Source organism: Coprinopsis cinerea (assembly GCF_000182895.1).
Source record: "Coprinopsis cinerea okayama7#130 chromosome 10 map unlocalized cont3.10, whole genome shotgun sequence".
NCBI lineage: Eukaryota > Fungi > Basidiomycota > Agaricomycetes > Agaricales > Psathyrellaceae > Coprinopsis > Coprinopsis cinerea.
In genome coordinates, this window is record NW_003307535.1 from 1,137,457 (window position 1) to 1,157,091 (window position 19,635).

The 19,635-nt window shown below is 52.3% G+C and overlaps 4 protein-coding genes across 4 annotated transcripts; 3 read left to right on the plus strand and 1 right to left on the minus strand.

The window, feature by feature from the left end:
* Nucleotides 1-141: 141 nt before the first annotated feature.
* CC1G_09124 (histone-lysine N-methyltransferase) lies at nucleotides 142-3,339 on the plus strand (the record flags this gene model as incomplete). The annotated part of the gene is made up of 14 exons (XM_001834115.2): nucleotides 142-555; nucleotides 620-644; nucleotides 697-811; nucleotides 868-954; nucleotides 1,008-1,131; nucleotides 1,186-1,361; nucleotides 1,424-1,527; nucleotides 1,582-1,670; nucleotides 1,727-1,831; nucleotides 1,882-2,115; nucleotides 2,170-2,232; nucleotides 2,286-2,816; nucleotides 2,874-3,267; nucleotides 3,320-3,339. 14 exons carry the CDS (start codon nucleotides 142-144, stop codon nucleotides 3,337-3,339), a joined length of 2,481 nt encoding a protein of 826 aa, XP_001834167.2.
* Nucleotides 3,340-4,273: 934 nt separating this feature from the next.
* On the minus strand, nucleotides 4,274-6,117 carry CC1G_09125 (hypothetical protein; the record flags this gene model as incomplete). The annotated part of the gene is made up of 6 exons (XM_001834116.2): nucleotides 4,274-4,393; nucleotides 4,447-4,534; nucleotides 4,588-5,488; nucleotides 5,547-5,603; nucleotides 5,651-5,934; nucleotides 5,987-6,117. The coding sequence occupies 6 exons, from the start codon at nucleotides 6,115-6,117 to the stop codon at nucleotides 4,274-4,276; spliced, it is 1,581 nt and encodes a 526-aa protein (XP_001834168.2).
* A 369-nt stretch (nucleotides 6,118-6,486) lies between these two features.
* CC1G_09126 (hypothetical protein) lies at nucleotides 6,487-11,471 on the plus strand (the record flags this gene model as incomplete). Its single annotated transcript, XM_001834117.2, has 7 exons — nucleotides 6,487-6,524; nucleotides 6,584-6,617; nucleotides 6,667-6,917; nucleotides 6,965-7,636; nucleotides 7,975-10,546; nucleotides 10,599-10,955; nucleotides 11,013-11,471. The coding sequence occupies 7 exons, from the start codon at nucleotides 6,487-6,489 to the stop codon at nucleotides 11,469-11,471; spliced, it is 4,383 nt and encodes a 1,460-aa protein (XP_001834169.2).
* Nucleotides 11,472-12,693: 1,222 nt separating this feature from the next.
* On the plus strand, nucleotides 12,694-13,913 carry CC1G_09127 (hypothetical protein; the record flags this gene model as incomplete). Its single annotated transcript, XM_001834118.2, has 5 exons — nucleotides 12,694-12,893; nucleotides 12,949-13,199; nucleotides 13,257-13,279; nucleotides 13,343-13,436; nucleotides 13,477-13,913. The coding sequence occupies 5 exons, from the start codon at nucleotides 12,694-12,696 to the stop codon at nucleotides 13,911-13,913; spliced, it is 1,005 nt and encodes a 334-aa protein (XP_001834170.2).
* Between the last annotated feature and the right edge of the window lie 5,722 nt (nucleotides 13,914-19,635).

Genomic DNA, 19,635 nt, shown 5'->3' on the forward strand with positions numbered 1-19,635 from the left:
GCTTCATTGTCGTTGACGTTCTCTTCATCGCGGTCGTCGCCTACCGGTACATGCACTGACTTTTATAGGTTCATTGTGTCGCCCATTTAGTCTTGCTCGACGGCAGACAGAGACAATCTTTGCGCGAGACTGCCACTTGCCATGTCCGCTGCTGCCACAGACAACTATCCGGTGTCCTCAGACACTCTCGCCACAGACACAAATATGGCTTTGGATACCGTGCAACCAGGTTTGGAGGGGGAACCTATGTCCGTCGATGTAAAACCGGACTTGAACCTGAAGACGGAAGATTCGCTGGTCCCACCGTCAACCTCGCTCGCCGACCTTGACATGAAGGGCGAGAAGTCCGACTCCTCCAGTTCACTCAATGGGTCGCCCAATGAGTCCTCCAAGTCGTCTTCGCCCACGGCTACGTCGTCGAAGCCGCAGAAGGCATCTACTCCCGGTCCACAGCTCATTGGAGACCTTCCAATAGCCAGAGAAGATGCCCTGAAAACGTTCAACGAGATACCCTTTAACAACTATCAGTTCAAGTCCCTGGGTCGCTCCAGGGAGGTAATGGAGAGCATGACGTGTGACTGCGTCTACGAACCCGGTGAATACCTCAACATCGTTGTAGAGCGTCCTTAAGACGTTTGCTCCATGTATACCCTTTTCAAGGGACTGCGAAACTGACCCTCTCGATTGACTTCTCAGGTGTCGACAACGAAGACAATGCTTGTGGCCCGTATTCCGACTGCATTAACCGCCTTACTCAAGTTGAATGTCTCCCTGAGGATTGTCGTTGTCGTTCGCATTGTCAGAACCAGCGGTGGGTTGAACCCTCTCCGAGCAGCCATTCAAATTTGAATTAAAACCTTCCCCTAGATTTCAAAAACGACAATATGCGAACATTGAGATCGTTTTGACGGAGAAGAAGGGCTATGGACTACGGGCTGAGGATGATATACCCAAGTACGTATTTCTGCATCCCCACCTCCAGCGACCCTTTCTCATCCCCGTTCAAGGGATTCTTTTATTTATGAGTATGTAGGGGACGTGGTTAGCCCAAATAGCTTCAAGAAACGCATGCGGGAGTACGCCGAGGAGGGAATTCAACACTTTTATTTCATGATGCTGCAGAAGGACGAGGTGCGTGGGATTTCGGGAATCCTGGTGCTCGCCTTCTGAATCGTTCACTCGTAGTTCATCGATGCCACGAAATCGGGCGGTATTGGTCGTTTCGCCAACCACAGCTGCAATCCCAATTGCTATGTCGCCAAATGGACGGTCGGAGACCATGTGCGGATGGGCATTTTCTCAAAACGCCTAATTAGGAAGCATGAGGAGTTGACGTTCAACTACAATGTGGATCGTTATGGGTGCGTGGTCTTCTGTGCGTTGAAGGAAACGGGCTCAATTCACCAAATTAACGACTTTCCAGTCATCAAGCACAGACATGTTACTGCGGGGAGCCCAATTGTATAGGGTTTATCGGAGGAAAGACGCAGACCGATGTGGCCACGATGGACGACCTCTACCTGGACGGTTCGTGTCAAAGACTCCCTTACACTCAATGGTACACTAATTGTCGACATTTAGCTCTTGGTATCACCGACGAGGACGATGTTGCGGCGTTGAAGGGGACCAAAAAGAAGAAGGGGAAGAAGATCGACGACCCCGACTTCATGGTACGTTCCAGTCCGTCCCTTAGTCAGAAGAACGGTTGTTCAATCCACTTCAACAGCCTTCTGTCAAACCTATCGTCGAAAAGGAGGTACCCAAGGTGGTTCAGGCTATCCGACAAACATCCAACCGCAAGGTGCTGTACAAGCTCCTTACTCGTATCAAGGTCAGGCTTTTATTTCCCGGTTAGCACGAGATTCTGACAACCTGGTATAGATCACCGACGACCAAGCCGCTTTGCGTCAAATCATGCGCCTTCGTGGTTACAGCGTTATGAAGAACGTCTTGGAGGACTATGTCGCAGACCTCGATCTCGTGGAACTTGTGCTGCAGTGTTTGGAATCGTGGCCACTTTTGAATCGAAACAAGGTCGACGACTCTCAAATTATGACCTCTGTGGAAGGGCATGCTACTTCAGAACGGGAGTCCTTACAAGCATTGGCGAAGAAGGTATGTTATTATTTCAATGAGAAGGGACAGTCCTCTTATCCATCGCGTTGCTAGCTTATGGAACACTGGCAATCTCTGCCCCTCTACAACCGGATACCTAAGCGAGCTCTTCCCCAGGTAATTGTTGCATCTTCTACATCGAAAGGCTTTCTGCTTAATCCCTGCGTCAGGATGACGGTCCCTCGAAGGATAAGCCAGACACCCCAACCCTCGATCCTTATGAGGAACAGATCAAACGTCGACGGCAAGAGGAGGAGCAGAAACTTCGGTGGGTACGAATCAGAGCTCAGCAGTTAGAAAGGGAGAAACAGCAGCGCCAGTTCCGGGAGCATCAAAGAGGGCTTGTCAAGGACCTATACGACCCGTTCCCACCTCAGCCGCAAAAGCCCTCGGTGGATACCTCGTCGAAGATGCAGGAGATGCTCAAGGCTATCATCGCCAATGCAACGGAAACAGTCGCTGCAGAGGAGAAGAGGAAGGCAGAGGAGGCAGAGGCGAAAGCTAAAGCTGAGGCTGCTGCTGCGGAGAAGGCCGCCCGGAGGAAGGCGAGGGCTGCTGCGAAGAAGGCCATGACGCCTGAGGAGAAGGAGGCACTGAAGGAGAAGAGGCTGATGAAACTGATCGGAGCTGTGGTTGTGAAATCTATGTCCAAGTATGCAAGGGGTTTGCAGAAGGACTACTTCAAGAAGTATGCCAAGGAGGTGTGTGGCGGTGTCTTCTCTTTTTCCTTTGTTGATGACTTACTGACGTTCTTCTAGCTTACCCAAGTCATCACTGAGAAGGAGAAAAAGTCTTCCAGTTACAAGGAAGGCCGTCTGGAGTCACTCTCGGAGGAGAAGGTGGCCAAGATCAAGAAGTTTTCGAAGGATTATATTGCCAAAGTCCTTCGGAAACTGGAGAAGGCAGGGAAATACTCTTCGCAGTCCTCCAGGGCTACGACAGAGCAGACGGGCGCATCTAGCTCGACGCATACACAAACTCCGAATAGTCTGGATGGTGGTGATGGATCGATAAATGGCGGGGGAGAGGTGCCGATGTCAGTCGAGGAGGCCATGGATATGGAGGAAGACTCGGATGTGGACGCCGACGGAAGCGTGGCGGGCGATGAGGAACAGAGACGAGCCTTCAGGAATGGAGATGGGCGAGAAGACGGTAATGAACCGGAAGCCGGGCCATCCTCCTCTCGATCTGGTCCCTCGCCCAGGTTCGAAGACGATGAAATGAAGGGGCAGCCTTCGTCACATTATCGGAGTTACCACCACCAGAATGGTGATGCACATGGGGGAAGTAATGCCAGTTCGCCACTACCGCGATCCCCACCGCCAGAGGATGAAGTGCTCCCTCATATTCCTAGTGCGTGGAGGGATGAAGATCCGATGGGGTGTGGTGATATGTATTCAATAACGATGGATCCTCGACGACGGCACGTAGGGCTGCCTGGGATATAGCTAATGCCCTGTGTCAAGTCTGTGTACATTGCGAGTTTCGACGTAGTCATTACTGCTCCGACTACCGGGAGGGATTCACTCAATAGAGGGCGGTCTGGACGAAATGTAGTATACTGTTTTCTACTAGTACGTAATGTGTGTTCTTCTCACTCCCACTTCCTTAATCGTGCTATGTCGTGCTGTTGGATTCGTCACCTTAGCCTATCGCTTACTTCCGTCATCTGCTGGCCCGTAGTAATAGTTACAGCATTCGCGTTGAAACCGGACGTCGGTGTCCGACGCTCGAATCCGAGAAAAACTCTTTGTGGAGAATAATAAAACCCTAGAAAAGGATGAATCATCTGCGATGAACTGGAGATTGCCGAGGCGATTCTGTAGAACGGATGTCAATGCCGCATGGTTCAGCCTCTCGCGCAAGAACTTACAGTGTTCATTACATTTGTACATATCGCTTGAATGCATTACGACAGCGAAGGGAGGCAACAATAAAAACTCGAGGGATGAACGTTGAAGATGTGGAGCGGAAACGGATAATGAAAAGATGCGGTGAGAATGTTGGCGAGAACAAGGTAACAAGACAGCGAAAGGACTGAAGCACATGGTGATGAAGATACACAACAAACGGTGTAAGTGAAGGAACGTTCATATCAATGCTAACGGGGAAGGTCCATGAAGAAGCCAGGAACAGGTCGTGTAGGTGGAATATGGCGCTACGAGAGGAAATCAATAGGATCTGGATCATTGTCTTCGATGGGTGGAATGGGTTGCTGGATTCTGACGACCGCGCTTTTGCGGGGGCCTGTGATGGCCTTCTTTCGCTTCCCGGTTCCCTGCGAAAGAGGTTAGACTCATGGCAGAGGCAAACAAAATAGGTTAAAGGTACCTTGTTACTCTCAGATTTGACAGGAATGATATAGTCTGCAACGTCAGATATCGGGGTGTTCTCTTTCTTCTGCTTCGACTTGGAGGAGCTGTGAACAGCGTCAGGCCCGACCAGACGATGTGGAAGAATGGAAGAGCAGACCGTTTCGATTCAGCTTTCTTGTTTGGTGGCTTAGATTTTGTAGGCTTCTTGTGTAGCGGAATAATTTCTGTGTCGGAATCGTTCTCGCTGGGATGAATTTCCTGCAGAGGTAGTGGTGTAGGCCGAGAATTAGTTGTTTTTCCCGTCTTGGGTTTCTTAGCTTTGGAGTCTGGGACGTCCACGACCTTCGAAGTTGCATCTAGTTTGCGTTTCCCAGCGTTGGCCTTGGGGGGAAACACCGGGCTAGTTGGGGTAGGCTGTTCTCGTTTGGCTGCGGATAGAGGCTTAGTATGCGCGCTGGCGGGCTTCTGAGCGACAGTAGAGCTTGAGGCTTGAGTGGTCGATGAGACCTTAGGCCGTTTGGGCGCGGGAGAGGAAAGAGGTTTGTCATCGTCGCTGTCTGAAGGAGACGGGGCACGGGCCCTTGACTGGGCAATGAAAAGGTCGCCTTGCTCTTCTTCCTCCTCTTCAACGATGCTGAGCTTTCGCTTCTTGGCCTTGGCTTTCGAAGTCAATGGTTGCAGATCATCTTCGTCCTCCGAATCGCCCATTCGTGGTCGGGCCTTGGACGTGGATTTCTTGACAGGTGGAAGTTCGTCCGGCTCGTCTTCGATTTCGGATAGTATAGCCTTGCCTCTCCCCTTCCCCTTCTTCGTTGGCTTTGTCGCTTTGCCTCTGGAAGAGGCGGCTGTTTTGGATGGCGGCTGTTCCAATTCCTGCTCGATATCGTTCTCCACTGGGTCTACCACAGGCTTGGGTTTCGATTTGGTAGGCTGCTTCGACTTAGAGGCTGCCTTCTGTTTCGAACTAGAAGTTAGTAATGCGCATTTCCCGTTGTCGACTTTCTCGTCCTCGGAACTTTCAGCGGGCGCTTTAGCCTTCCCCTTCTTGGAGGCGGTTGCTGTCGATGGTATACGGAATCAGAAATGACATCCGGTGCCACAGCGTAATAAACTCACTAGAAGCCTTGGATTTGGGAGCTTTCTTTGCCTTTGACTTTGCTTTTTGAATGATTTCTGCGCTGAGTCAGATACATCCAACCTTAAAATCCAAACTTGCTTACCTTCCTCCTCACTCAACTCCGAATCAAATTGAACCGCTGCTTTCTGCTTTCGGGGGCTACGTCTCAGAGCAGTCGAGATAATTCCCTTTCTAAGGGAATTTGAGGTCGAAAGAGACGCCTTTTTCTTGCTTTTCCCTACGGAAGGACTGCTGGGTGGGTGGTATGGCTTCCGAGGAGATACAGATACACTACGGCCTCGACTTCGACGGGGTTTCTTGGGTGAGGCGTCCCGACGGCCAAGAAGAATGTCTGCTAATGTGTTTCTAGACGTGGGCACAAATATCCTATGATTTGGTTTAGAAAATGCCTGTTCTTGGTACCGGGGATTACACGCACCCTCCTCTATCACGAAATCTCGACTGTTGTCGCTGCAACCGCTGCTGTCGACTTTCTTCTACATTTTTCACCGCAGAAGATGGTATCGCTCGTGGATTTGGGGTAGCCTCCAGGTCGTTCTGACCATGCATCTATATGCAGGACAGTATAGGTTTCGCTGGGGTGGTTGGGGTCGACGTCCGGTGGACGTCCAAGCAGTTGACTGGCTCCGCGCCTCCGGAGTGTCCGACACCAACGGCCTCACGTGGCCGCGACACCTCGATTTGCTTCTGACGATGTTGACAAGCAACGCACCCCGGGTTCGAACCCAGGAGGAAGACAATTCTGACTTGAATCTCCCCCTTCATCGTCTATACAATTGGCAGGATCTTTAAACTGCATCTGAACCTTCAATATAACAACAGTATGCACGTACCACTCAGATGATGTGAACCCTTTCCAATGGCCCTCCAGAAGGTTGATCTACCCAACCGCACCTGCGCTTAATTCTAGTCCTAGAAATGGCGTCGTCACCTGGAAGATCTACAGGATTCATACTGTACGTGTGGACTCACGGACTCACGTTCATACAGTATACAAATAAAGAATGTATTACAGAGTTGTAGCAGGAGCTCTCAACGACAGAAAGAGGGTAGGTTTCTTCAGGTGAAGAGACCGTCAGCCTCTGACTTCAAGACCAGTTTTGCGAAGCAGCCACTCAACATCCATTCCGGTCCATCTACGATGATCCCCGTGAAGAAAAGGCATCTATTGAGCACCACGACCACATCCTTCTCTCTCAACCAATCGTTTTCAACTCACCCAGTGACAGTATTAAAAGCGAACTTCGAGAGATCAGATTGCTATCGGTCGACGAGTTTAGCGCCAGTCCTGGAAAAGAATGCACCAGTATCGATATATTCGCATCGCTGTCTGCGCTGGTTGTCACTCTGTATGTATCTCTCGTCCACTTCTATCACCGTCTGATCATTGGCACAGGCATATGCGCAACGAGCCTCTCCTCGGCATCGTTTACCTGCATGATTCCAAACTAACCCGTTTATCCGGAGCGGGCAGGCACATCATGAATCTCTACGGAAGATACTTTGTGGGTGCCGATGGACAGGTCCCCTTTGCATTTGTCCTCGCTTCCGGATCCAAGTCCAAGAGGGTGGTCGACACTTCGGGGATCCTAAACCAATTCTCCCGGAAGGGATCCATGAAGTCCGATTCGGCGGTTGGACAAGTCTTTACGGACTTCCGGTGGAGTTTCAGCAATGCTGACAGCGGGGATACGGCATCTGCACAGAGGATCCTCTCCTGGCTCATATCCCGCGGTTCCGACGGCCGACACAGCTCTCCACGCGGCTTGCTTTATGATGAATTGCGGGAAAAAGAGCTTGAGAAAGGGCTATACGACACAGAGCTGGGCAAGTGGTTTGGAAACTGGTTGGCGGAACGTGCAAAAGAAATTTCAAGTTCAGCGCATGAACCAAACGCTATCTTTGAGGACCCACGACTGCAGACCCTGTCCGATGCATTCATTAACGAGGTTGCCAGTATCGAGCGAGCTGTTTCCACCTTGCACCTCTCTCCACCTGGATCCGCGGAGCCCTTTATCCAGGACATTGGGACTATTCAGGCAGCAACCAAAAGTGTCGACATCATAGTGTGAGCCTCGCACATAATGCCGTCGTAAAGGTTCACTGACAATGTCAACAGAGCATTTGGGAGCCCTGAAGGTCTAGCACCCCCTGTCAGTAGTGCTGCTTACAACTATCCGAGCTGCCTGTTGAATTGCATTTTACATAGAAGTCAGATGGCGACGTCCAGCTGCGTTGGGTGACCTCCAATGCCCACCAATGTATCCTTCTCGTAGTACCAAAATTTGAGAACACCCCAGTGGACGCAGCTATCCTGTCCACGGTTTCAAGATGGCTCGCATTCTTGTACGTCCCAGCGTTTTGTCGCTGCTTCCTTGCTAACTCTCTGCAACGTTGCAACTGTAGGCGAAATTACCGGTTCAACATTCTCGGATTGGCGGCCTTCATCCATTTACCAACCTCAAAGGTAGCAAGAATCGACGCAGCCGTGGTCCGAAACCTAGATTTGATTCATGCTATATGTGGGCCGGCTGCACTCGAATATCTCGTTCTAGTCAAACACTCCGGGAAGTGGGCGGAAAAGGAAAGAAATTCGAGGGTCTTTCGCCGGTTCACCGACGCGAAGAGCTGCTTAATCGACATCCCACCTCAGAAACAGCAGTGTAATGCGTCTAGTTGGGCGGAAGCGCTTTCCGCAGAGTTCCAATTCCGCCAGAAAGGGCTACAGTTCGATGATATCGCCCTTCTCGGAGAAAGAAAGGCAAAGGTGGTCGATACGTCTGCAGGCCAAATCATCTTGAAGTACTTGACGGATAGCTTGTCCGCTGTACAGGACGAGATCGCGCAATCCCCATACGAAACACGATCCTCCAGCAAATCGCCCATGTCGCCATCACCTTCTCCCGAAATGCGCGCTCTTTACCTCCAGTTAGATCTCATCCGATTCAGCGAGTCCTTCAACCTCTATACGAAGATGTACTCCGAGTTGGAAAAGGATTCCGGGCTGAAGAAGGCCATAAACCGGCTCGAAGCCCTTCTACTCTGCCAATCCGATACATATCCCGACAAGCACAAAACGTGCGGCCAGTTGGGTGCATTGTACCAAGAGCACTTTGATGCCATCGGTGGAGGGTTGGAGCAAGGGAGGGATTTGGAGAAGGCGATCAAGCATTACGGCGACGCGGTGAAATTGCTGGACGCGACTTCCCCGGTGAATAGAAGCGCCCAAGATCGTCGAGCTTATGCGAAGGAGCGGGCGGCGTACCTCGGCGCTCTTACTCGATCCCTCGACCTTAAATTTCAACTGTTTGGCAAGAAGAACGACCTCGTCCAAGCCATCTACCATTGCGGCGACGTCGTGAATAACTTCATGATTGAAGCCGGATATTCGGATACCCAGAAGGCCGTCACCCGACATGTGTTCGGAACATTGCTGAAGAACAAGTTCCAGACGTACTTCGACGACGTGGCAGATATCGATTCCGCCATAGGCCAGTTTCATCAAGCAGAGAACCTGTTGCCCCCTGGACACCAAGGCATCCCGATCATTATCTCGGACATCTGCGAGGCCTACACTCTCCGAAGCAAGTACAACGACGATCACTCCAAAAGGTGTCCGGATGCAGAGAAGCGCCAAAAGAAGGAGCAAGCATTGCGGGATGTGGAAAATGCCATCAGGGAGTACTCGAGGATGAGGCCGGAACCATCGAGTGGTCACCTGGCGTACCCGGTCCTCCAGAACGCCAAATGCAAAGCATGGTCTAAGCATTGGAAGATGTGCATGGAGATTGAGAAGGGGCGATTGGACAAGTATGGGCCCGGGTGCGTCAGCTTGTCGGACGCTAAAATCGAGTTTAAAGTACATCGAAACCTTGATGAAGCAATCTTAGCGGGGGAAGAAGCTGTCAAGTACTCCCATGATACGGCGCAGGAGTGCGACTACCTGGTGAATTTGGGAAAGGCCTACGCGTATAGATGGTTGTGGGGGGATAGAAGTCCCGATGTGACGGCGAAGGAAGGAAATAACGACCTTGAAGAAGCCTTGCTGTGTTTAAGGGGTGCTGCCGAGACCGAGGGGGCGCTGTGCATCACCCGGTTCAAGGCTGCACGGAACTGGGGACGGTGGGCGCGAATAGGCCGGGAGAAGGGCGACAAGGAAATTCTCTTGGCGTACAAGTATTGCATTTGCCTTTTGTCACAACTCACCTCCCTGGACATCCCTATCGACGAACAATACCGGCGGCTGGAGAAAATCCAAGGAATGGCGTATATTGCCATTGAACAGGCGATCGTCTATGGGGAACTGGGGAAGGCAGTTGAGTGGTTCGAAGAAGGGAGAGGTGTGGTTTGGAGACACTACTTCCGAAGGGACGAACTGATGGATAGCTTAAGAGAGAAAGGTGGAGCTGTAGCTGAAGCTGAAGCGTTGATCGAGGAGTGGGAAGGGCATTGGAAGGAAGGACGGCTGGCAGTGATCAGGGAAAAGCAGTTGGCCAAGCTCATAGATCCCGATGACAGGAAGAAGAAAGAGAAGGGCGTGGGCGTCGGGTGGTATCAAGCAGTAGCCCAAAAGATGCGTGGGGCATGGGAGAAGATGAAGAAGATGGCCGGATTCGCGGATGCGAGGACGGATGGCGAAGCAAGGTGGGAGAGATTGGCGGAGGCAGCAACATTCGGACCAGTCGTTCTTGTCAACGCCACTGATAATCGTTGCGATGCTATAATCCTTCTGAAGAGAAGTCATGCAAGGCCCTTGATGAAGCACGTTGATTTGGCGAAGGAAGGCCTCACATTGCAGACATTGGACTCGTGGAAGGAGAGACTGCAGGAGGTTCTCAAGACGGCTAACCTCACCTCGAGGGGATTGGTGCAAAAAGGGCGGAAAGGTGTGGATATGAACAGCATTGTGGAGAAGATTCTACTTGGATTGTGGGACGCAGTCGCTGGACCCGTTGCCCACATCCTCAAGGATCATCCCGTGAGTCTCGGTTCAAACTCTAGAAGTACGCTAAGCACTGACCTGCTCGTAGATGGTTATGAAGGGCTCACGGCTATTCTGGTGCGCCTCTGGACCTTTGGCCTTTCTCCCACTGCATGCCGCGGGTGATTACAAGGGAACTGTGGTACCCGAAGGGAGATTGCGATGCGTTCAAGAATGGTTCGTGTCTTCGTACATTCCTAGTCTCCATGTGCTATTACGGGTCGCAAGAGGCCGCAAGCAGCGGAACGAGGCACAAGCTCCCTTCCGAATTCTCGCTGTGGCCCAAAGCAAGACGCCGGGACAGTCCGACTTGCCAGGGACGGAGAAGGAGGTGAAGACCATCCGCGAACTGATGGGTCAGTCTACAACTCAGGTTCTCATCAATGGGGAGGCCACGGTGGAGAAGGTGAGAAGAGAGGTTTCCAGGTGCGACTGGGCACACTTTGCTTGCCATGGCGTGCAGGATCCAGCGGACGGACTGCAGAGCGCGCTCTTGCTGTTTGAAGGGAAGGGCCTAGCGTTGCGAGAGTTGGTAGAGATGAAGTATATCCCACTTCCTGCAGATTGCGAAGGGGAGAGTGAAGAAAGGAGTATTGCTCAGAGGAGCCCCGAGTTTGCGTATCTCTCAGCTTGCCAGTCGGCTACCGGGGATATGACATTGCCGGAAGAGCATGTGCATCTGGCTGGGGGAATGCTTGTGGCTGGATACCTTGGAGTTGTGGCCAGTATGTGGAGTATTGGGGATGCTGAGGGCGTGGACGTCGCGAAAGGTATTTATCGCAGAGTAAAAGACTTGGCGGGGACGAAGAGACCAAGGTATGAGGAGATTGCAAGAGCGTTGAGAGACTCGGTGGAAGAATTGAAGGCGCAGAAGTCTGTAGATTATTTGAAGTGGGTACCGTTTATTCACGTCGGGTTGTAGGACGAACTCGAGTAATGTAAAGCTGGTCGGTGCAGCGGGGAACCCGGCTGGCATGTTCTCGCGTGGGAGCTGCCGCGAGAAGGCAATCAATCTGAGATTGGTTTGGGGGCATTTGCCGATCGTAGCCTCCGTCTCAATTCCGCCCACCATGGACCCACAGTGTGCTCCTTATCACCAGCTCCGGTCGCTTGATGGCCCTAGGGGCCAGCTACATGGCTTGAAAGACGGAAGGTACTATAGTCGGGGACCCTGGGACACTTGGAACACCCCTGGCGGGCTTGGGAGGAATCCATAGCATTGACGCAGCACTCGATGATGCTATGCTGGGTCCTCTACACTGGGTGTTGAGTTTTGTTTGAGTTGCTCTAAGCTCGAGTCTTCCGAAAGCTATACTTTTCTGCTGGGCAGCGGTCTTCCACTCCTTTGTTAGTCTTGACTACGGACACTGATGTTGTCTCGTGGAAATCTCGTGATCAAAATTGTTCTGTCCCGGTGGCCTTGTCCGACTTCATGGTTTAACCTTTCGCGTTCGCGTCGAGCGAACTCCTTTGTGCTTCAGTCTTCCTTTCCTTCTCACTTTTCTACACCTCTTCTTTCGTTATTCCTACAACCTATTCACTTATGCTGTTTTACTCCGCCGTTCACCATCTAACGCACAAACACCACGACAGCATCAACTGCGCCGCGTTCTCCAATAACGGGAGTCTATTGGCAAGCGGAGACGATAACGGTGTCTTGAGGATACACAACACGGAGTCAGCTCTAGGTTATGAAGGCATTTGGCAGTCGACCTGTGCTGTAACGGCTTTGGTGTGGCATCCCAGCGACAAGGGGCTGTTTGTTGGCCTCTCGGGGTGCAGAGTAGACTTTATTCCGCTGGTACGACTGCTCGTTCATGTCTGCGTGTCGCTCCGAGTCTTCTGACCTTAATCCTTATAGGACGGAGGAACACAATACGAGATACCACTGTACACATTTCCGCATCTGAATGCTGTAGGCGACGAACACAACCCACTGGCGCAAGTTACTTCCCTCGCGGTGGACGAAGAACACGGTTTACTTGCTGTAGGGGTTGGAGATAGTGCTATTGTGGTAACACGACCAAGTGCGCAAATATGTCCTTTAACTTTCCATTTCCATTCGACTTACGTTGGGGCTAACGTTAACAGAGGGGCAAAAGGGGCCACTATCCTTCTCACCCGAGTGCGATCCACCGCCCACAATGATCTCATTCAACCTAGGCCAAGACGACGACTCAGACCCCGATCTTGAAGAGCCGCCCAGCAAGGTCCAGTCTGTACACTTCATGCGGCAAGGTGCCGACATTTTCTTGGTTGTTACATACCTTCAGGATGGAATTCGCTGTTTCAATACCAAAACTCACGAACAAGCTTGGATGATTGAACCCAAATCTGCCGGCATGTGGGTCTTTTTCTCATGGACATCGCCTTTTCAATTCACTCAACCTGATTCACAGTGGCAGATCAGCTATCGACAGTCAGGGACGATACCTAGTATGCTCGAACCTTGTCGACGGATTTGATGTCTACAACCTTTCACAACGGACCTACATCGGAACTATTCCATTGGATATCCCAGAGGACAGAAATGTCCCACTACCTGCTAAATTTATTCACAAGGATTCATATGTGCTGCTGGGTTCGGCATGTGGGGAAGTGGCAATTGCCTCGATTCCAGAGTGTCAAGTCGTTCGGACTCTACCCCATGGTACGTTCCTCCCCTCTGTCCCCGTGCCGAATATTCTGAATTTCCGGTCATTGACAGGGACGGATATCATTCAAGCTATTGTAAATTGAACACATTCTATCGGTCGAACAGACGCTCAACAGTCGTTTCACTGCTACTTACAGGATCACACTACTATTGGAAGTGCACACTATATCGTCACCGGCGCGGCGGAAAAAGGAGAAGAGACGGATATGATGGTTTGGCTCAGTCACCCTGGTGCGTTGCTTGAGTGTTTTTGTAATTTGTTTTGCTGAAGGATCATGTCACCCAGAAATTCTATTTGAACCCGACACACCCGACACACCTGAAACGCCGGAGGGCCATGCCACAATCTCTGAAGTCAATGGCAGAACAAAGAGAGCTCGGTCGTCAGACACGCTCCGAGAAGAGGACGATTGGGGTGTGTACGAGTCAGATCAGGAGAGGGTTGCGAAGAAACGCCGAAACACGCGGTTCTCCAGTGGTCGAGAGGGAGATGAGTCCGAGGGCACTAGGCGGGTTAAGAAGCGCCGGAGGCTTCTTCAGGTTCAGGAAAGCCCTATGCCTGCTTCAGATACGGACTCAACATCAGAGCCATCCTTGGAAGTTCGTACTCGCACTTCGGGTATACGGAGGGGCAAACGGTTGCGGAAGCGGGACAAGGGGAAGAAAGGCAAGAGTGCCCTGAATATTTTGTCGCTTCATAATGGCTAACCATGATCGTGTTCAGGGACAGGTGGTAGTGGCGGGAAAGGCTCGAAAGTGGTCGAGGAGACGTTCTGTACTATAATGTGATGATTATGACCCTTACCTTACGGCCCTTGTAATTTTTATTTATGAAATTTTCATGATCTATTCACAAACAACGGTTGCTGCGAGGCAGCGAATGGAATTGAGTCCTTGACTGTGGGAAAGTGAACCGGCTTGGCGCGTTTTGGGCGCTTAATGCCGAATCCAGAGAGATCAGAATGAGGAGAAGCCGTGAACGAGAAGGCATAGCTGGCAGCAGAACGAGGGTTACATTTACTTAAAGACAACTGAATCTGAGCTTGTGCACACGGTCAATTTCTGAAGCCCTGAAGCCATTCAGCAAAGGGTGTTCGACTTTAGAGAGTGCGACTCGGATTGAAGGGTTTTCTCAGGGACAACGCTTGTAGGCATATTTTCTGAATCGTAATCCCACTGGTCATATAAGTCCCCTATCTATTTGAAAGGCCTTGTCAAGCCGCGAATGGGCCCGGAGTTCTTCATCGCGGTGGAGACAAACGCTGACGTTTCTCCATAAATTTTGCAGTGTGCCATCCTGCCGGACTGAAAATAATCACCGTCAATCATAGGTGCTGAGTCGAGGGACACACCGTTCTTCTTACCTCAGGCTCTTTATCAACGACGACAACCCAAGAGAGATCCACTGGATCCCCTTTTTTAAAGTCGACCTTGACCTCAATCACAAAGACAATTTGGTGTTTCAAAAAGTGAGCTATGACCATGATGTATAGTTGTCAGGCCGCGGTGGGTGCAAACTGGGGATAACTGACCTGACTTGGGGCTAGTATAGAGCCGGGTGACCTGCTCAGAAATTGGAGTCGAACGATGGGCCAGAAACTTACTCGACTTCAAACGATTTCATCGCCTGGTAGGTCCAGTCGAGATATTCCTCTTAGATCCTTCCTACCGACGAACTCTCCGAGCCCTTGCAGTTCGAATACACCGTTCTCTTCAAAGTAGTTTTGAGCCCACTGCGAGCTTTTATTCTCGTAGTCCACGATTATCTGGAGGAGTTTTAGGTCCAGAACGGCTCATATATAGGTGTATGGCGACGGTGAAGAGTGTGACTTACAGAGGCCAGCCAGTTTCTGTAGTCCTCCAACTCTTGGGACGAGAGGCTAGAGGTGATTTGGAGATTGCCCGATGATTTCATCTGTGAGGTGCAGGGGTTAGAACGATCGCGAATCTTGGGGGTAGCTGCTAGGTGTCGTGAACAGCGGGTACGAGCCCCTATTTTTCCATTATCTTATCTTATCACTTTCATCTCCCTTATCGGTTCCCTCCTTTATTCTCATTTCTACTTTTATTCTCGATACGGACTCTTTCTCTCATGGAACACTGCCTCGACGTACCCTCTGCCCTATTTCTTATTGTTTCTTCCTTCTCGCACTGCCTCGTGACTCCCTTCTATTGTTTTCTCCTTGTTCTTCGCGCAGCCCCGCGCAGCCTTGTGACCCTCTTTATTGTTCTTCTGTGTTTCACCACCCTTTCGTCATTTTGACTCATCGCGGCTATGTAGACTGTAGAATAGGTATATAAGCTAGGTAGATTCTCCTCTGTATTTCCTCAGCTTGACCCTCTTCGTCAATACACTGCTTCAGTATTCATCTGCATCCATCGCTCATCGCTCTCATCTCGTCCTCCGCTCTTATCCGCTCCGCACATCTGGTCTTAAGTTTGGTTTAGTGTCCGCTCTTCGCGACATTAGGTCAAGCTACCTTTGTGCACTGGCAACGCCGATCGTTGCTCCTGCATCATCCGCATTTCTGGCTCCTGGTTGACCTGCCGATCAGGTCCCTCCCTGGCAACTCTGGTTCCCGCACTCCGTCAAGATTTCCGCCGCACCGGAAGACACCTCCTGTCTGTTTAAGCCGCACTTCGTCGTTCGGGTCAGCGACGGTCACCCCATCGTCCTAGACGTCCATCTACCGAGCCTCAACCGTTGGACCGCCTGCTCCGAACAGCCCTGCCCCAACCGTTACCACGAACCTTCTGTACACGACTGGGTCTATATCAACTCCCTCAAGTTAAACGCCGAATCCCCGTCCCCCGCTAATCAGCAAGCGGTTGAAGAATTCGCCCGCAACAACCCCAGGACTCCGCCCTCCGAAACGCAACCCACCACCGCTGAATCCCCAGAAACCCCGTACCAAGCCTACCGCTCTGCAAACACCTCCCCTGCTGCCAAAGCCGGTTCATTCAAGCTTCCAGATCCCGACACCGATCCCGAAGAAGAAGACGAGGAAGACGACGACGACGAGGAAGACGAAGAAGAAGTCGTCCAGTCCCTTAGCGTCCGATCAGCATCTCCTGAACAGGAAAACACCCTCCCACCGTTTAACACTCTCCACTCCGCTTTAGCCGCATCCGCACCCCTCATCTCTGCACAACGCCTCAGCTCCTCCGGTCGCTCTACACCAACAAACCCCGTCTCTTTCATCTCTCGCCCGGTCCATCCCCCTCTCCACACCTCTCGGCAGTTGGAGGATACATCTGACGCTCCAAGCTCAGAACAGAAACCTCCCACTTCCACCCAACCAACTACTCTACCCTCTTCCACTTCCCAACCCACCGACGACTTCACGATGTCCGCTGCCGATCTCGCAAAACTTCAAGAGCAGCAGAACCAGCTCACCACCGCCATCTCTACCCTGGTCAGCCACCTTACAGCTGCCAAGACCTCCTCTAGTAAGAGCCCAGTCAAGGCGCCTGAACCCTTCCACGGCAAGGCTGAAGATGCCCGACGCTTCCTCCAGTTCTTTACCAACTGGGCCGGACACCAACCCCAGTTGAAGAAGGACGATGGCACTCGGGACGACAAGGAATGGATCTCCACGGCCCTCTCGTACATGCATGGAGAAGCCGGCCGATGGGCATCTCGCTTCCTTCAGCAGATCGCCGATCATGATGCCGACAGCACCAAGCCATGGCCCTTCGCTGGGGGAAAGTGGGCTAACTTCCTCACCGAGTTCAAGCAACGCTTCCAACCTGCCAACGACGCCCAGGCTGCCCTCCAGGAGCTTGAGCAGCTCACCCTCGGTCGAGGAACTGTAGCCGACTTTGCCTCTCGCTTCGTCGACATCTTTTCGCGCACCAACTTATCCGATTCGGACGGGATGGCTCGCTTCAAGAGGAAGCTCTCTCAGGAACACCTTCTCTGGCTCGCCCTCAGCAACCTCATTAAGGAACCCGCCAACCTGGAGGAACTCGTCGCTCAAGCCATCAAGAACGAGTTCGTCATGCGGAACATGAACCCCAACTCGTCCCGCACCTCCCTGGCCCAGTACGCTCCCGCTCCCACTCCCGCCCCCGCTCGTGACCCGTACGCGATGGAGATCGATGCTACCCGACCTGGCCCTAGTGGCAAGACCTACCAGGACTTCCTCAATGCCATGCGCGGTCGATGCTTCGGCTGTGGATCCACCGGTCACAACAAGAAGGATGGGAATCATGGGGCGTTACGCTGCAACTACTGCCAGCGTATGGGACATGCTGCCACCGTCTGCCAGGACAAGTACATGGGATTCCCACCTGGACGAGGGCTCTCTCGACCCCCACGTCGTCGTGTCGCCGCCACCCAAGAAGCACCCTTTTCTCTCTTTGACGAACCTGCCCCTGCTGCCACTGCCACCGTTGCCGCCACCACCCCCGCTGCTCCCCCTGCCCCTGCCCCCACCCTCGCCTCGCTCTCCGCCACCCAGCAACAGCAACTCGAACTCTTGGCTCAACTCCAGAGGCTCCACCAGGGTTTTTGAAGCGGGTGCCCGTCCCTGCCGCAACGCAGGCACCCTTTACTCCTCCGTACGCCACTTCCGAATATGATTCTGTCCGTTCATGTACTATTAGCTCAATTCGCGAAATAAACCCCCGTTCATCACACTTTCGCGTGAACGTGAGGCTCAGAGGCAGAAATCGCAGTACGAACTCCGCGGCAATGATTGACTGTGGGGCAACAGGCAAGTTCCTGGACAAGCCCTTTGTCGATCGGCACAACATTACCACATTTCCCCTCCGACACCCCATCCGACTCCTCAACATTGACGGTACCCCTAACCAGGCAGGCAACATCACACATTTCGCACGGCTAGAGCTCACAGTTGATGGTCACTCCGAATGGACCGACTTTCTTATCGCCGACCTTGGAGGAGAGGACATCATCCTCGGACTCCCTTGGCTTCGCAAGATCAACCCCACCATTGACTGGCGTAACGGCACCCTCCAAGTTCCCTCTAAGGTCTCTAGCGTCACTATTGAGGAGGTTCCAGATGAGGACGCACACCCTCCTAGTCGGGGAGTTCCCTCCAATGGTGCCATTCTCGAACAGATAGACACCCCGGTTGATCCTCCCCCTGTGCCCACCACTCCTGACCCCAACCCCGCTCCCGAACCGGAACTGGAACAAGCCGAACCGCCCCTCTGTCGCATCCGTGCCAACCGAACCACTCGCAGGAAATGGCTACGAGCAGGGTTGATTGAGGAAACTGGTGATGAACTCTGGTGTGCCGCTGGGTTCACTTACTCCCAGCAGATTGCCGAAAAATCTCAGAAAGCCAAACCCCAGAAGACTTTCGAAGAGATGGTCCCCCCGCAAATATCGTCAGCATGCTTCCGTCTTCTCCGAGTCCGAGTCGCATCGCCTACCCGAACACAGACCCTGGGACCACGCCATCGATCTGATTCCCGGAAGCCCTGGCTACCATGCGCACCAAGGTTTACCCCATGTCTCAGAACGAACAAGAAGAGCTGAACCGATTCCTCGACGAGAATCTCAAGAAGGGATACATCCGACCATCCAAGTCTCCCCTCTCCTCCCCGGTCTTCTTCGTCAAAAAGAAAGATGGCAAGCTCCGTTTCGTTCAGGACTACCGCTGATACGCCGATTTTGCGGCTAGACTTCAAACTGAGCTCAAACGGCTCTATTAGACTCGTCACAAGTGTCTACGTCTAGCCTACAACTAAGGAGTCTTCATTGATGAACCCCAGACCAAAAGCGCAGCGAACCCTTTGTGAGTAGCCTAAGGCGCAGGCCCTTACCAAAAACGCTAGTAGAGACTCTAGTCGAAGGTACCGCAGGAAGCCTAGCCCTAAGTCTAAGACTCGTGCGCGACGTCTAAGTCTTATGGTTTGTTACCTTTCGGGTCTGAACCTAGATCTTGAATCCAGGGCGAACTCTACCCACCTGCGACTTGAATATGAGGACTTAGCTGTACCAGCAGAGCTCATAGGGCAAAAGCCTCAACCAACTATAACCCTAGACGTGACGACTCGACGAACCTAGTCGAGGCATCGAGTCTAACGGATCACCAAGTCTAAGAGTCTAGACTGGTTCCTCCGATTCGGACGACCTAGCGGAAGCAAATGTCATTGGAGTTGATGGACCAACCGGAAGGACCCCCGACGCCGACACACGGCATTGGAGCGGGACGACCAAAGAGAGAGAGAGCCAAGTCTAAGGTGGAGCGCACCACGTCTACGATGAGACCTCGGCCGATCAGTAACGGACCTCGGGACTGTCTAGACGCGGACGGCTCTCCGCCGAAGGAGTCATAACTAAGCTCCTGTGGAGCAATGTCGATCAAAGTCTGACCCACCAGGTGGCGAAGTGGAGTTCCCCCTTATGGAACCGGAACTGGGTCATGGCCGCGTCGATCACGGCAAGGCGCCCGGC